The sequence below is a fragment of the Candoia aspera genome, chromosome 16 (assembly GCF_035149785.1).
Source record: "Candoia aspera isolate rCanAsp1 chromosome 16, rCanAsp1.hap2, whole genome shotgun sequence".
NCBI lineage: Eukaryota > Metazoa > Chordata > Lepidosauria > Squamata > Boidae > Candoia > Candoia aspera.
The window spans coordinates 2,829,818-2,846,392 of NC_086168.1; the positions used below are offsets into that span (position 1 = coordinate 2,829,818).

At 46.5% G+C, this 16,575-nt stretch overlaps 1 protein-coding gene across 1 annotated transcript in view; it reads left to right on the plus strand.

The window, feature by feature from the left end:
* NUP188 (nucleoporin 188) overlaps positions 1-16,575 on the plus strand; it is a 42,489-nt gene that overhangs the window by 14,944 nt on the left and 10,970 nt on the right. The window contains exons 14-32 of the mRNA XM_063316418.1: positions 1,793-1,912; positions 2,410-2,536; positions 2,752-2,907; positions 3,619-3,745; positions 3,869-3,956; positions 4,044-4,120; positions 6,518-6,632; positions 6,760-6,880; positions 7,260-7,326; positions 7,577-7,705; positions 8,884-9,014; positions 9,232-9,338; positions 9,702-9,908; positions 10,757-10,926; positions 11,113-11,182; positions 12,488-12,555; positions 13,648-13,843; positions 15,010-15,084; positions 15,853-15,938. Of these exons, the coding sequence (XP_063172488.1) occupies positions 1,793-1,912; positions 2,410-2,536; positions 2,752-2,907; positions 3,619-3,745; positions 3,869-3,956; positions 4,044-4,120; positions 6,518-6,632; positions 6,760-6,880; positions 7,260-7,326; positions 7,577-7,705; positions 8,884-9,014; positions 9,232-9,338; positions 9,702-9,908; positions 10,757-10,926; positions 11,113-11,182; positions 12,488-12,555; positions 13,648-13,843; positions 15,010-15,084; positions 15,853-15,938 (2,237 nt within the window). The remainder of the gene's footprint in view (positions 1-1,792; positions 1,913-2,409; positions 2,537-2,751; positions 2,908-3,618; positions 3,746-3,868; positions 3,957-4,043; positions 4,121-6,517; positions 6,633-6,759; positions 6,881-7,259; positions 7,327-7,576; positions 7,706-8,883; positions 9,015-9,231; positions 9,339-9,701; positions 9,909-10,756; positions 10,927-11,112; positions 11,183-12,487; positions 12,556-13,647; positions 13,844-15,009; positions 15,085-15,852; positions 15,939-16,575) is intronic.

Sequence of the window (16,575 nt, forward strand, 5' to 3'; positions counted from 1 at the left end):
CAGCTGTGCCCCTCTGTTGGAAACAAATCCATTTTCCGTACCAGCCATTCTCAGCTGGGATTCCGTGAGGGAATGTGATTGAAAAAAATAAATATTTTTTGAACTTTGCATACTGCACAGTGTTCATGTTCGCAGTTGTGGGAATTTTTATCTCCTGCGACTCAACTGCTGGCCTGCTGATTTGCTGTTGTTGCCAACGTTGCAAAACGTGGGTTGTAAAAGTTAGAAATGAATTGCATTGTGAAGTTTTTGTATTTTTTTGCAATTTTTATTCAGGGGTTCTCTGAGACCTGAAAATGATTTAAAGGGTTCCTCCAGGGTAAAAAGGTTGAGAAAGGCTGCTTTTTACCATGGGAGACTTTGGGTGAAAAGGGAGGGGGAATCTCCCTCCGTAGTAAACACTATCATATCCCTTTCCCCATTTTGTACTTTTTATAAATGAAAAGGAATAAGAAAATATTCACATAAGGCACGTAAGGTTTTGTTTTTCTACCTGTATGCTCGCTTAAGTAAAAATGAATTCTTGAAAGTTAATGTCATTTGTGTCACTTAAAAAAAAAAAAAGGAAAGGATTACTCTTGCACTAGAATAATGTGGAAAAAATAGCCTGGTAGCACCTTTTCCAAGTAACACGTAATTAAAAGGCATTGGCTGTTGTGAGTTGTAGCTGTCTTCGTCAGGTGCGGTGAAGTGGCTAGACTGGTGTAGGTTTTAAATTGGGATGGGGGGGTGGAAAGGAAGGGAGGGAGACAGGGTGGGGATGCAGATGCAGGCTGCATTTGAGACACACTACAAATACCTTCTCAATTAACAGTTGTGATGTGTTAATAATCTATTGTGCGTGTTGAGACCTTCAGAGGCAGCTGGAAGCCTTTTGATGTATGGGAGTTCAGCAATCCCTTGCTCAATTGTGCCGGCAAAGTTTTTTTTTTCCTCCAAAGGTGGTTGCTCCAAAGTCTGTAACGCGGTGTCGTGGGAGGTCGAAATGTTCTGATGGTGCTTTGTCCAATTTTTGAGTCCTGGTGTTAAACCCGCGTCCGTTAATTCTTTTCTGCAAAGTTTGGCCTGTTGGTCCTACATAGAATCCAGAGGAGCATTGCTGTCAGAGGGTGGCTTATGCACCTGAAGAACTGAGCTGTCGCTCACAGAGGCTTACATCTTTTGATAACATTTGTTGGTGTGAAAAGGAGCTACCATATACCAGCTGCCGTTATAGGCAGAATGGTCTTTCTTGCAGTAGAACCTATGTGCAGTACAGGTAATCCTTGCTTAATGACCATTCATTTAGCGACCATCTGGAATTAGGACAGCACTGAAAAAAAAAACGACTTATGACCGTTCCACTTACTACCTTCACAGCTTCCCCACGGTCATGTGATTGTGATTCGGGCGCTTGGAAACCGTCACGCATTTACAACAGTCGCAGTGTCCTGTGGTCACGCAATTGCCATTTTTTACCTTCCCAGCCAGCTTCCGATAAGCAGAAGCAATAGGGAACCATGTGGTTCACTTAACGACCAGGTGGTTCGCCTTAACGACTACCACAAAAATGGTCGTAAAATCGGGTCCAGATTCGCTTAATGGCCGCACCGCTTAGCGACCTAAATTCCAGTCCCAATTGTGGTTGTTAAGTGAGAACTACCTGTAGATAAAACAAGTTTCTGTCTCTTTTAAAGGCCAGTATTTGAGATAGAGTATTAGACCCATTTTCACCTCAAAGCTAGCGCAAGAACGTGTTGCCCTAAGTCACAGTCTGTCTTTGATAACTTCTGTTTTCTGTATCTCATCCCAGGAACCCACAGCAGGTCTGGGCATTATTTTGGATAGCGTATGTGGCATGTTTCCACACCTCCTCTCCCCTCTTCTGCAGTTACTCACCGCGCTTGTTTCAGACAAGTCTACAGCAAAAAAGGTTCGTGCGGGAGTCGGCGGGACAGAAGTCGGTATCTGTTGCTATCGGGGTATTTTAGGATTGAGAAGACCTTTTTAGGCGTCTGTCACTCAGAAGTTGGGGCTAGGGTGAGTCCTTTCATTCACAGGATTGGAGATCCCTCAGTGATAGGGATGGAACAAGTCTGATTTAGAAACAGGTTTTAGGCAAGTTTCTCAAGTTCAGGTCAAGAAACAGACACAGCAGGGATTCCAGGAATGCTCTTTAGGGTAGTAAAGTAGAATTACAGAATTTTGAAAGCCTGTCCAAGTTCATGCCTGTCCCATCTTATACTAAACAAAATTACGGTGGGGTTCTGTTGAGTTTCTTTCTCACGCTTGCCCCTGTCTCACTGTCTAATTTTTTCCTGCAGACCCCTCTTTAACAGCTCGCTCGTGTCTTCCCCAAGGTCATCTCTTGGTTCCTTTCCATCTGCTTTTCTTCATCAGCCCATCTTCCCTCTCTCCGTCTCTTTAAAGGTTTACACCTTTTTGGACAAGATGTCGTTCTACATTGAGCTTTATAAGCACAAACCAGCAGATGTAATCTCTCACGAAGACGGGACCCTGTGGAGGAGGCAGACACCCAAATTGCTCTACCCCCTTGGTAAGAGACGGTTTGGGACCCTCTGCCCTTCCTTCAAACGCATGCATTTACTTACATCCGTGTTCTACTGCCTGGCCAAACGAGGGCTTCTGAAACTAACCAACTGAACATCTGTTGTCCTTCCAGCAGATTGCATGGTCTTGCTAAGGACCAATCTGACTGAGGCATTCTGTTTGCCCAAAAAGTCTGGTTTTATTTTGCTTTTTTCCTTCCAGGGACGGGACAAACCAACCTCAGGATCCCTCAGGGAACAATTGGTCAGGTGATGCTGGACGACCGGGCCTATTTGGTACGATGGGAATATTCCTATAGCAGTTGGACGCTCTTCACGTGTGAGATTGAGATGCTGTTGCATGTGGTGTCAACGGCTGGTGAGTCTCCAGGAATTTGGGGAGCTGATGGGATAGGGCTGTTAATGGGCTTTGGGACTCAGGAGCTGAAGGGCAGCACGTTTGTGTGGAAGATCAAGGACCAAAAATGAATGACTCTCAGTCTATTACCACACAGGGACAGGGAAAGAGACACAAATTTGAGCTCTCTGTAGGACCTGAACCCTGGACTTTGCAGTGGCTGATTGTCTTACCTCTTAAGGACATTTCTAGCATCTGCAATCTGATCAGAACGAGGTCTTTGAATCCCCATCTGTGAACCTTCCAATTCTTGTATCAGGCTGGGCAAAGCTGGCCAAGTGGCCAGAGAACCAGTTGCTACTTCGCTTTACCTCCACGTTTTTTTCTTCTTTTCTTCAGTATCATGTAAAATCATCATATTTAAAAAAAAAAAAAACAGAAGAAATTTCACTAACTTCCAGATTAGCAAATTGAGCATAGCATAAATTTTCATTTGTACCATTTCATTTGCTTCACCTGCACTGTATAAATATTTCTGTTTATAAAATAACAATACGATGTGTTTGTTTAACGGGAGTATTATTTTAAAATTTAAAAGTGCTGTCAGTGTATGGATGGTCCTTTTTTTTTAAAAAAAAACTTCTTTCTTTTGGGGTTTGCATTTTGCTTTTAAGGGGCCTGTCTTTATTGCAGAAACGAGCTGTCTCTGCCTTGAACTTCTGTCTTTCTCAGATGTCCTCCAGCATTGCCAGAGGGTTAAGCCCATCATCGATCTGGTTCACAAAGTCATCAGCACTGATGTGTCGATCGCAGATTGCCTTCTGCCAATTACGTCCCGGATCTACATGCTGCTGCAAAGGTAGAACCTGGCATGTTAATTGGGTGCTTTGCCTTCTGATGAGTGACTGTATCTGAGGTTCTGTTTAGACAAGACTATTTTGCCTTTAGCTGTTTTGCTCTGAGATCAAGACTTTTTTTCCAGATTGACTACTGTGGTTTCTCCCCCGGTTGATATTATTGCCTCTTGTGTCAAATGCTTAACGGTCCTGGCTGCCCGGATGCCTGCCAAGGTAAGGGGCCATCGATAATTTCTGTTCTGTTGGTGCCACTTGGCTGGCGCAAAGATACAAATGTGCCTTTCTGACCTTTCTTCCCAGGTCTGGACTGATCTTCATCATACAGGCTTTTTACCGTTTGTGGCAAATCCGGTTTCTAATATGAGTCACATGATCAGGTAATTTGCTATATGGGTCCATTTTGGTGGAACAGCTATTTTATATTCACATTATTGGCTTTTTATACATTTCCCCCATCTGGGGTTTTCAAGTCCCTTCAGCATGCCTTTGGGAAGGCTGTTTTATAGGTTTGTGCCCATACCATCCTTTTCTTCCTGCGTAAGATGGAGAGGAGCAATTTTTGGTTTGATAAAGTTTCTTACTCTGCTCAGAATTTGCCGTTAAAGTTGTGATGTGCGGACCTTTTGTTGCCTTGTGATGCACATCCCAGTATCTTCCATCATGAACCATGTAGGATGTCAGCCTTCCCAGGCAGACCAGATAAAAGATGGCAGAGCCCGCAGCTGCATAATGGGCGGAAAAGGAGGCTTAAAACGGATCCTCCCTAAGTTCTCAGGCTGTAAAGGAGACAGCGGGAGAATTGTCTTGCAAGATTGGTGTCAGCCTTCCCAGGTAGACCAGACAGGAAACACGACCAGATGAGCTAATTCTACTTTATTGTAAGGCTACCTTAACAAAGTCTTGCAAGTCTGAAAGTGCAATTCTCCCCACCGTCTCCTTTACAGCCTGAGAAACTAGGGAGGGTCCCTTCTGAACCTCTTTCTCCACCCATTATGCAGCTGCAGGCTTAGCCCTCTCTTACTTGACCGTGTTATGGAATGTGTCTCTGAAGGGGGAGGTGATGTGGTGGATTTCAGTAATGCTGCTGGTTCTCAGGAAGGAGCGAGCACATTCCAAGGCGGGGACCAAGATAAGAGAAAACACAGTGGTAGAGTAGCTTCAGTCTGGCAAGATTCTGTCTATATGGTGTAAGCAAATAAAGAACTGGAGTTTGACTGGATTGACTCTTCGTTGTTCTTGGGCTGGGCCTGACAGACTGTTCCTTAGGCAGCCCCATCTCTCAAGGTCTTTCTCACATACCATTACATTGGCTGTGGATAGGAGTTGGGTTCATCGTAATTTGAAGGAGCGTCTGTATTGCTTGTCCTTGAGCTAAAAGGTCATAGTAGGACAGGGAGAGTCTTCCTTGGATTTGGGAGGTCTGATATGCACTGGACTGAATAATAGCATTGGAGAGCGCTTTATTCCAAGATGGTCAGTGTCTAGTATTATCTACTCCAGTCTTCCCCAGCTTTTGAGTCTCCCAAATGTTCATGCTGGGTAGTGACGTCCATAAGCTTGGAGAGGACATGGGGCGGACTCTCTGGAAGTCCTTACCTGGACCTTCAGGTGTGGCACCTACCCTGGTCTGAGCTGCAGCTCATCTCACAATGTCTTGGTTGGGTACCCATCCGTCTTGTGTGTTTTTATGCCTTGCGCTGTGCTGTGCTCCTCCTAGTCGTCTCTCTTATTTTTGAACTTGGAAGGAGAAAATACGGTGCCAGATTAGGAAAGTATATCACCCCCTCCACCAGATACGTTTTCCCAGAGATACTAAACTGTCAACTCAACCATAACAAACATCTAGAGGCCAGGGAATTTTAATAAAACCAGGAGTTACTAGGAGGTGTGCATGGGCTCTGGGACCAAAGGGCAGCTTAATAATAACTCTCCAGAGCAGTGTTTCTCCACCTTGGCAACTTGAAGATGGGTGGACTTCAACTCCCAGAATTCCCCAGCCAGCTGGCTGGGGAATTCTGGGAGTTGAAGTCCACCCATCTTCAAGTTGCCAAGGTGGAGAAACACTGCTCTAGAGAGAGACCAGTTCATGAAACATTGCCTCTTTTTTTCAGTTGTCCCCCTTGTATTTGTAGTCCTGCCCTCGTTACTGTGTTATCCCACCCTAATTACCTCACTAAGCACCTGATATGCTGCTATATCCAACTGAATACCTTGCTGCTCTATCCAGTTACACATACTCTCTTAATTTTGCCTTATCCTACATAGAGGGGTTGCATCCTTGCCTTTTTTTTTAGGTTGGCTTTGCTGCCTTTGGTACCAAAATAAGTAATCTGTACTTCAGTGACAGGGTGCTGCAGGTTAAACCGCTGAGCTGCTGAGCTTGCTGATCGGCAGGTCGGCGGTTCGAATCCGTGTGACGGGGTGAGCTCCCGTTGCTAGTCCCAGCTCCTGTCAACCTAGCAGTTCGAAAACATGCAAATGTGAATGGATTAATAGGTACCACTTCGGCGGGCAGGTAACGGCGTTCCGTGTAGTCATGCCGGCCACATGACCGCAGAGGAAGTGTCTACGGACAAACGCCGGCTCTTCGGCTTTGAAACGGAGAGGAGCACCGCCCCCTAGAGTCGGACATGACTGGACTTCATGTCAAGGGAAACCTTTACCTTTACCTTACTTCAGCGACGCTGGGTACCGGTCTCTGGTTTTAAACGAACCCTTGGGGAAGTTTCTGAGAGTAATTTCTCCTGCAGACACTTTGCTCTCTTTCTCCCCAGTGCAGAGGGAATGAATGCTGGAGGCTACGGAAACTTGCTGATGGGCATCGAGCAGCCTCAGGGCGAATACGGCGTGACAGTCTCCTTCCTGAATTTAGTCATGACGCTAGTCCGGGTACGTGCTTTGAGGGAGAAGCCGCATGTTCCCTTCTGATACCCCACTGCAAGAAATTCTTGAGTTTTTGCTACTTAAGCTTTGAGTGGTGGGATTCCCAGTTAACTGTTCTGGCCGTGTTCTTCAGGGGCAGCTTGGTAGCACCCAGAGCCAGGGTCTGGTGCCATGCATCGTGTTCGTCCTGAAGGAGATGCTGCCGAATTATCACAAGTGGCGTTATAACTCCCATGGAGTGAGAGAAAAAATTGGTAAGCAGGACTTCTCCAAAGGGACTGAAGTTTAGCCTCTGGTTTTCTCTTGGGCCTTCCTTAGTATTAGTGGTTTTCCTTTGAGGGTCTTAAGTGTGGAAAGCTCTGCAGTCCAGACTGTTGACTCTACAGGAAGGGTTCCCTCACTTCAGGAATTCCCATGCTTTGGGGGCTATTCGGAATTTTGACAGTGGGTTGCAGGCACTCTCACAAAATGGCTCCTGGAACGCTGGCCCATTCATTGCTTAGCCATGGATCCTAACTGTTTTTATGAAAGTGAGCTAGGAAGCATTCCCACAGGAGCAAAACCTCACAATAAGCCGGCTTGTTAAATTCTGCCTCTCTCATGAAAATGGCGCGCCTCTTCCCTTTCTTTCAGGATATCTTATCCTACAGCTGATCCATGCCATTTTGAATCTGTGCCCTGAAACGGATCCTCATAGCAGGTATGTCCACGTTTTTCAGCAACCCTGTGTCCTGGATATGTTAGACTTCGGGTCTTACAATCCTTCAGCTACAGCTTTTTTCCTCCTGCCTGCCTGCCAAATAAACTCGTATCCCATTCTCACGTTGATGCTGAGCTTCTAGTCCTCATGGCCGCAATAAAGCAAGCATCTCGGAATTCCTGATGTTAGGTTGAAGTTCACCCAGAAGTCTTTCCCGCAGAAAGTTGAGGTTTCTGTTCTTGCTTTTCAGCAATGCCCCTAGCCTCCAGTCCCTTTGCATCTTCAGCCTGGCCAATACGGAAGCGGGCCAGGCGGTCATCAGCATCATGGGCATTGGGGTGGACACCATTGATATGGTGATGGCCAGCCAGTCCTGCAGGTGAGTGCCTAAATTTCCTTAGTTTGAGCACCCTCGGCATCCCCAGTACCATTCATTCATAAAAACTCCCAGCTCTAATAGCCAACTTGTAAAGTGGAGAATGTGGCATTGATGCATGCTAGTGAAATCAGTCAAATGCTGCAAACAAATGCAGCTTTTAACAGTTCCAGAGGCCCAGCAGGCTGATGTGATGAAAGTGTGACTGGCCTCCCTGGTTTGATTATGTACTTCTAAACGGCTTTCTTCAAATTCTTTGATGCATCTCATTAAAAAAAAAATATAGTGCTTTTGGAATTCTTTAAAAACAAAACAAAACAAAAGCTGCTGCATTTTGCCTGGGTAGGGATCTAGGAAAAAAAAAACAGCTTTCAAGAGCCCTCTAAAAAATAGGGTGGCTCCTGTTTCTCAAAGCAGTTCTGTGGCATACCTCACCCCGTCCCCACTGTCGTGCAGGAGGGGATATTTTGATGTGTTGTTATTGTCTTGCCAAGAAACCGGATCCCAGTCGAGTTGGGAGGACTTTCTTATGAGAAAGTCCATTCATTTTTAACACTGCACTGCTGTGGGAGTGGTGAAGCTTCTGGTGTTTGGCTGCGTTGCAGTGATACAGGATGCTCAGCTGGTAGGCGAAAAAGCAGCTTGCTGGTTAGCTTTTGTGAGTTAATGAGAGCTGTTTGCGTTGCTGGGGTTAAGCCACCTAACAGGTTGGACGGAGACTGAAAAACATCCGTAGAAACAGACAGTAGAAGAGGCTCTGCGTTTCTGACGGAAATGCAGATAGAAGGCTTGATAGATCTACAGTGGGAACTGGGTTGCGTCGTTAGAGTTCTCTGGGCCAGATTTGGGAAGTGCAGATGTTTCATCACCATGGTAGGTGACGTGAGTGTGGGAGAAGTGGGGAAGTGAGGTTCTTCTGTACCGATGATATTACCCAGTATGGAAACAAAGCATCTGCAACGTGAAATCCAACAACACGGCACACCAGACCTGGGCTTCTCAGGTTTTTTTATCATTTGAGTTTCTGTAGGCATTGTCACTTCATCTGTGTCTCTCTTTATGGGGGACAGGAGCTAGGAGGAACGTACGTCCTGGTTTTCATGTTCTGTGGCTGCTGCCTTCTGGTGTGGTTAAGAGCAGAAATGGCATGGGTTTTAATGTTCTTCTTCCTGGCAACCCAGCGATGGTGAATCTCAGGGCCAGCTGCTGATCCAGACGGTGAAACTGGCATTCTCCGTCACCAATAACGTCATCCGGTTAAAGCCACCATCCAGCGTCGTGTCACCTCTGGAACACGCCCTGACACAGCATGGTAGGGCCTTTTCTGCTGTCCTTTCATTGTTACTTTCCTCACAAACCGGCTGCCCTTCGCTCGCCGAACTTGCACTTTCAGCTGACGGAGCCAGTGCATTTAGATCCTGCCTGTCCTGTGCAGAAATAGATTGCATATTGACTTGATAAACACTTTCTTTCCATGCAATTTTTAAACTGTGCTCTTCAACTCTGTGATTCTCCGCACTCTTGACCAGGAGCCCACCGGAACAATCTGATCGCTGTCTTGGCCAAGTACATCTACCACAAGCATGATCCAGCCTTGCCACGCCTAGCCATCCAGCTCCTGAAGCGACTGGCGACCGTAAGGCCTGTCTTCTTCTTCCGACGCTCTCTGCTGCTTTCCTCGCTCTTTGAACCTTGCCCGACCAAGCTGGGGAGCAGGCTTTCCAGTGGCTTCTAGGTGAAGCTGGATGGGTGGTGGTGTGTTGCTCTTTAGAAACTTAAAATGCGTACCTCTGATGGCACAGCTAGACTGCAAACCCCATAGAGCCGATGGCCAGAAAGATACAGGGACCAGTGGCTTGACAAACCAAGAGAAGTAGATTCCATTAGAGTGAACCCTGTGGCAAACTTCCTGGGGAAGCGTGTGCTTCCCACCGTGGGGGGCACATTGCACCTGGTGGCTACGGCCTTCCTTCCCCACCTGTCCCCCTTTCCCCCCCAGGTGGCTCCGATGTCTGTCTATGCCTGTCTTGGCAGCGATGCCTCGGCCATCCGCGATGCCTTTCTGACCCGGCTGCAAAGCAAAATCGAGGACATGCGCATTAAAGTCATGATTCTCGACTTCCTCACCGTTGCGGTGGAAACCCAGCCAGGGCTCATCGAATTATTCCTTAATCTGGAAGTGAAAGATGGGAGTGATGGCTCAAAGGTAAACTTGATACAGACCCTTCCCTTGAATGAGGGGGGTGGCTGCAAACAGCTAGTCCACGGGTTTTCTGCGGACCTCGACGGGGTGGCATAAGAGACCGAAACAAAGGGCTCGCGCAGTTGCAGCCAGTTTTCTATTACTGGAGCTTTGCCCCTCGATCAGGAATCCTGGGACTTCCACAGCTTGAAAGTCCTTGTGTTGTCCCAGCAAGCAGTTGTTAATAGAACCTTACCAGCACTTCATCTCAGAATAATGCCTCTGCCAGCTGCGTTGTGCGTCCTTCCAGTTCTTTCAGGGCTCTGTGAATGCGTGAAAAAGCAAAGCACGTAGATCAAACTTATTAAAAACTAGGGAGATCACTGGGAGCATCTTAACGGACTGTCTCTTTTAGTTGTGCACTTAGGTTTGTGTGGAAAAGGCAAAGGTACACTCAAGATACACACCTGTCATCACAGGCACCTGTCACTGCAAATCTTCCTTCCAAACATGGATATTCTCTTCTCTCCTGTTTTTTTTTTCTGTATATGCCTTGGGAGATCTCTGGCACTGTGTTATAAGGGCGCATTTGTGGAACAGCAGCTCCTTCCTGTGTCTGCAGGGCGCAATCGTAGTGTCCAAAATGTCTCTATTCCGTTGGGTGAAACAGGATTATCGTCATTCCCTGCCTTTATTTTATACAACTCTACAGGTAGTCCTGGCTGAACGGCCACAATTGGGACCGGAATCTGCATGGTCAGTGCCAGACTCCAGGAGGTGCTAACTCTGCCCGTCTGCTGTCACTTCAGTTTTTGGCCTCAATGTTTTTGACCGTGATGTGTTCTCCCCCACCCCGCCCCCTTCTCTTTTAGGAGTTCAGTTTAGGGGAATGCAGCTGCCTCCACGTGGTCCTGGAGCTGATCGACTCCAAGCAGCAGGAGCGGTACTGGTGCCCTCCCCTTCTGCAGCGAGCCACCATCGCTTTCCTCCACGCCCTGTGGCAGGACCGCCGAGACAGCGCCATGTTGGTTCTCCGGACCAAGTGAGTGAACAGCGGTCCGTCCGCTGTGGCTTCTGTGGAAAGGGCTGGAGCAGAGCAATAAGACATCTTGTGTACGGGTTGCTCCGGTTAATGGAGCTTCGTCGACAAAGCAGGGGGAAACGGGTCACTGTGACGGTTGGAATTTGCAAGAATAAAAACGGAGGCTTGCCTTTTGTGTGTTTCCAGGCCAAAGTTTTGGGCAAACTTAACCAACCCATTGTTTGGAACACTTCCTCCACCCTCTGAAACGTCTGAGGTAAGGAATCCCCCGGGCAGGCGAACGGGGTTGCATCCTTCAGTTCTTCTGGTGGAGGAAAGGTGGGCAGAAGTTTCTAAAATAGACATCCAGTCGTGAATTGGGTGGCGCCATCAAGAGAAGTTCTTTTGGCTAAAAAAGGCATCCCTGGTTAGGTAAGCAACATTTTGCAGAAGAGTCAATACTTGCTTTCCAGAAGCTGAAACAGGCAAGCATCATTTTAGAAAGCAGCCTGTTTTCATACAGGATGGCGATGCACACCTGCACACGACGGCCATATAACGCATGTGTTTTTCATGCAAATAATTGTTCCAAATGCAAATCCAATTACGAGCTTGAGTCTGTAATGGTACTCGGGAATGATGCCATGCTACCCCCGGAGGTGAGACTGGCCCCATCGCTCCCGGCCTTCCGGAGGAGTCTGAAGACCTGGCTCTGCCGCCTCGCTTGGGGCGGGGAGGGGAATAGATCTACATGGGGGTGGCTGCTATGGACCACTCCTCCCATATATGGACTGGTTTAGATTCTCCTGCCACTTGGACTTTTTTTTCTTTTTTACTCTTATTTATATTTATTTATTAGAGTAATTTATATTTGTGTATTATATTTTTATTGTATGGTTGTTGTTTTAATCAATTACTGTAAACTGCCCAGAGTCCCCTGATGGGAGGAGATGGGCAGGGACAAATTAAATAAACAGACAGACAGACAGACCTTGAGAGGCAAAGAGGAGAGATGCTGCCTGGGGAACGGTCAGATAAAAGGGCAAGGAGCCCACAGCTGCATCACAGGCAGAGGAAGAAACCTAGGAAGTATCCACTCTAAATTATCAGGCTGTAAAAAGAGACGGCGGGAGATACGAACTTTCAGACTTGCAAGTTCCATTCACGTAGCCTTACAGTAAAGTAGAATAGCTTCTCTTGCCATGTTTCCTGTCGGGTCTGCCTGGGAAGGCTGACAAAATCTGACACAGACTGAAACCTCAGAAACCCCTGCTTGTGAAAAAGTCCGTTGGCGCTTACACTGTGTGTACACTGGGGCTTTTGGTCCTCTACAGAAATTTTATAATCCTCGGTCTGTCTGTCTGATTCCTGCCCCATGGGAAGGGACAAAGCAGCCCCTTGGTTACTTTCACTGTGTGGTTTCCCTTGCATCTGGGCCAGGAATGTGCTTGAGGTAAAGGAGAAAAAGGTGGTAAAGAATTCCTGAATTGCTGGAAGTTTCAGCTCTCTGTTTCATCTACGCCTGCTGGAGAAGGCCGGTGAAAAAGCAGCACAATGAAAACGCTCCTTTCTATGTTTGCAGCTCAGCGTCTTGGACACCTGCGCCTTGATAATGAAAATAATTTGCCTGGAGATTTACTCTGTGGTCAAGTAAGTAACATTAAGAGACTTTTGAGAAGAAGCGATTCAGCCCAAGGGGGATCAGACTAGTCTTTTCAGAATGTTAGAACTGAGAATTGAGAACAAGCTTCCACCTTGTTCCTAACCCAGTGTTTCTCAACCTTGGCAATGTTAAGATGGGTGGACTTCAATTCCCAGAATTCCCCAGCCAGCATGGATTTGAAGTCCACCCATCTTCACATTGCCGGGGTTGAGAAACACTGTCCTAACCTGTGTCTCAGAGATCAGATGTTTCTCCTGAGAACTAAGAACAGTTCTCAGGGGTGCCTGATCACGGAGATGTTTGAGCCCAAACAAGTCAGGATCTAAAATGATGGAATTTGCTCTCTAACGGAGAAGGAAAATATGAATGTTTACATTTGGGGTGGGTAACCTCTAAAGTCTTGGGAGCTACACTTCTGCCTCCCATCCTTCTGGGGATGAATTTGGGAAAAAGGTTGGGGAATTTTAAGGGTGAGATGGAAGCAGTTTACCTTTCAGGACCTCCTTCGTTTTACCCTTTGAGGCCCTCACCCCCAGTCAGAATTGGTCGAAACTAGCAATTTTGGAATGAACGTTGGGAACTTAAGCATGGCTTAGAGAATGGCTCCCATTCCCACCCTTAAATTTGGAGAAAAAATGCACCCGACAGCTGATGGTTGCTATTCATGGGCTCCAAATCAGAGCACGTTGCTCTGACATTCCTGCTGTAAGGGTGGAACTGGAATACGTCCTGCTGCTGGTTCAGGCCAGTGGTCCTTCTGGACCAGCATCTGGTTTCCAAACAGAGATGGACACCAGGCCCACAAGGAGGAGAAGGCCTCTGCAGCGCCCACTCCTAAGGCCTGGCCCTCTGCACCACTCTGTTGGTACTGTCCTTCAGAGATGCTTTTTCAGTGCTCTTTTGAGTGACCCAAGCTACCGCCTTCACCACACCATACGTCCGAGTTACCTTTCAGCTTCCTTGTGGTGCCGGTTTGTGTCTAGAATCTTACCTTTCGTTCTCCATAAAGTAGTTCGAACGCATCCGCTTGTAATATTGACAGTTTTTAAATCCTCTAAGCGTGAACTTGTGGGCTGTAGGGGATCTCTGGACCAGTCCCTGAAAGACACGCTCAGGAAGTTCTCGATGGAAAAGCGCTTTGCCTACTGGTCGAGCTACGTGAAGTCCCTGGCCTTCCACGTGGCAGAGACAGAGGGCAGCGGCTGTGCCTCCATGACCGAGTACCAGATGCTGATCTCGGCGTGGCGCATGCTGCTGATCATTTCCACAAGCCACGTAAGACGTTTCGCATTTCTTGCTGCCCGTCTTAGAACGCTGAAGGGGAAGGGCCAAAGAGGGATTAAATCTCCAAAGGATTTAGTCATACCAACTTAAGCGTTGTCATGGAACACGTTAGTTCCATGCATGCAGTGTTGCAAGTGAATTATCAACACGGACATCATGCAGAGAGCTCAAGTATTCAGTTCTAGGAAGTGTTGAAGGAGGATCAGAGAAAGTGAGCAAGTAGCTGAAGTGTTTTGCCCGTTAAAGATAGGTTTTTTTTTGTGGGGGGGGGAATAGGATGTAGTAACTTTAACTGTAACTTTAATTATAGGTAGTAATATATAATACTTTCAATGAAGTGATAAGGAAATTTTTACCTTCATGAGGTAGAGGGGGAGGTGTTTCCTCCCATTTTTTAATAATAATAGTCGCTGTTATTATTTAAGGCCATTCAGTAAAAATGGGTAAGAGATTTAGGCTAAGCCAAAGTTCTTCAGGCAGTGCTGGGGGAATTCAGTGCTGGGCGACTGTAGGTGGCCCCCAGTCTGGATGGGATGAGATGTATTTGTGGAGCATAAACCGTTATTAGGGCTTGGCTGCTCCGTACGCATCGGTCGTCTTTCGCCGAATTCCCATTTGCAGAGTGAACTTTGTTCAGGGGAGGCTGTTGCCTGTGAGTTCACTGAAGCATCCCATTGTTGGCCCAGAGCGCAGAAGTACACCTTCCCTAGGCTGTGCCGTGCAGAAATTTTCTTATCTTACGGGCTCCTGATTATTACAAGATACGTAGTTTTGATTCTTCTTTCAATAAATATTTAAATTATTTAATACTAGTTATTAACACTTAGGCATTATTAATTTGAAAGGCTCATGGTCTAGTAGACATGACAGAAATGGGAAAAAGGGAATGGGAACTGTAGAAAAAAAAGATGTTACTCTCCTTCCTCTGAGGATTTCCAAACTGTCTTTTCAATTAAGCTTTCAGAAATGGGAGGAAAAACTATTGGCCTACTCTACTTTAAAAACCCAAGATCATAGAGTTATTTATGATCAGCGATGCTGATTGTTACACACATGCAGACTTCCGTGTATTAATACCTGTAAATTAATGTTGGGGTTATATGCAAGAGAAAGGGCGATTGCTTTACCGGTTTTAAATCACAGACTGATTTTCTCAGGCTGATATTGTGAACTTGACTGACTCGGAGATTCAGCAGCTGTTTCGGGATGTCCTGAGTGGTACCAAGGCTTTGGTAAGAGTTTGCGTTTTAAAAACCTCATTTTCCGTCGTGGTTCGGACAGGCAGGGTTTTGAATGTGGCCTTGGATCTCTTCCAGCGGAAGCAAAGTGTTAAGTTGCCTAAATCCAAAAGAGCTGACTTCAACCATCATCCCCGTTTTTTCTTGCTGGCAGTCTTGCAGAAATGGAAGATAAGAGGCTCTTTGGAGTGGTTAGTTATTTTAGGCACATCAGTTCTGAGGGTCTAGCTCAACCGTCCATAAAAAGAAAGGTGCAATTAATTTTTGCCCATATTTTTTTCCGATTATATCCTTGGATTCAGAGTCTTACCTTGTTCCTCAGTGAGTACAAGACCCTGCTCTGCCTTTCTCTGTTCCTTGAACAGAGATTAAAAACGATGTGCAAATGAGCACCATCAATGGAAACACATGTTTTAATGATCACACTTCTGCCTAAACGTGGTCCTCCTAGTGGGGCAGGGCCTTTTCTGGGGTAGCCCCAAAATGTTGGCCCCAGTTTCTTGGGATGCACCCTCTGTGCTGAGTCAAGTTACAAGCTTTATTGTCCCTTCAGCGATGATCTTGGTGGCTTCTTTCCATCTTCTTTCTTCTTAATTTATAGTGCAAGTTTGTTGCACTATACCTGTTAGTATGTGGTTTAAAGTCTTGATTGTTTCAGTTTGACATGTCCTGGAGTTGGGCGGCCAATAAATTTAAAATCATCATCGTCGTCGTCATAATTTCATACTGAATGACGTCTATTGAAAACAAATCTTTCCACAGCTGCTGGTTTCCATTTCCGCGTGCTGCCTGCAACTGGGGTCCATGCTGTGTACCCTTCTGTTAATTCTGCTGCGACAATGGAGGAGGTAGGTGTCTTTGGTGAAAAGATGGCGCCTCCTAGAAAGAGATCACCTCTTTTGCGTATGGAATATCTCGCGTTCGGTGCCTGGACTTTGCAGGAGGGCTGAGAAGATCTGAAATCCCAGAGACTTCTTGCCATTAGGAAAAGGGAACCCCTCCAGATGTTGCACAGCTGCAGTTCTGGGGGTGAGGAATTGGGGGAAATTCAGTTCTTGAATTCCCAGCCAGCATTGCTGTTGCTGGAAATTCTGGAAATTAGATTATTCGGGTTGACATGCTGTGGCCTTCAGGAATTCTGTGGGAGGTCTCCTGCACCAGGGTTCCTCTACCAGGGTTCCGTGGCACCCTCGGGTTCCGCGAGAGGTCACTAGGGGTTCCCTGGGAGATCCCAATTGATTTTAAAAACTACTTCAAATTTGGGCAGCTTCACATTAGAGAAGTAAGTTTCATTCTTTATTTCCAGTTTAAGAACACTGTTAATGGATATATACAGACCGACACATGAACCAAATATAGTAATTTGGTAACTTCTGGCCTGTATTTGAACCTGAGTGTGCCAGGGTTCCCGAGGCCTGGAAAATAATTCAAGGGTTCCTGCAGGGTCAAAAGGTTGAGAAAGGCTGGCCTAAAGTGTGAGAAAGC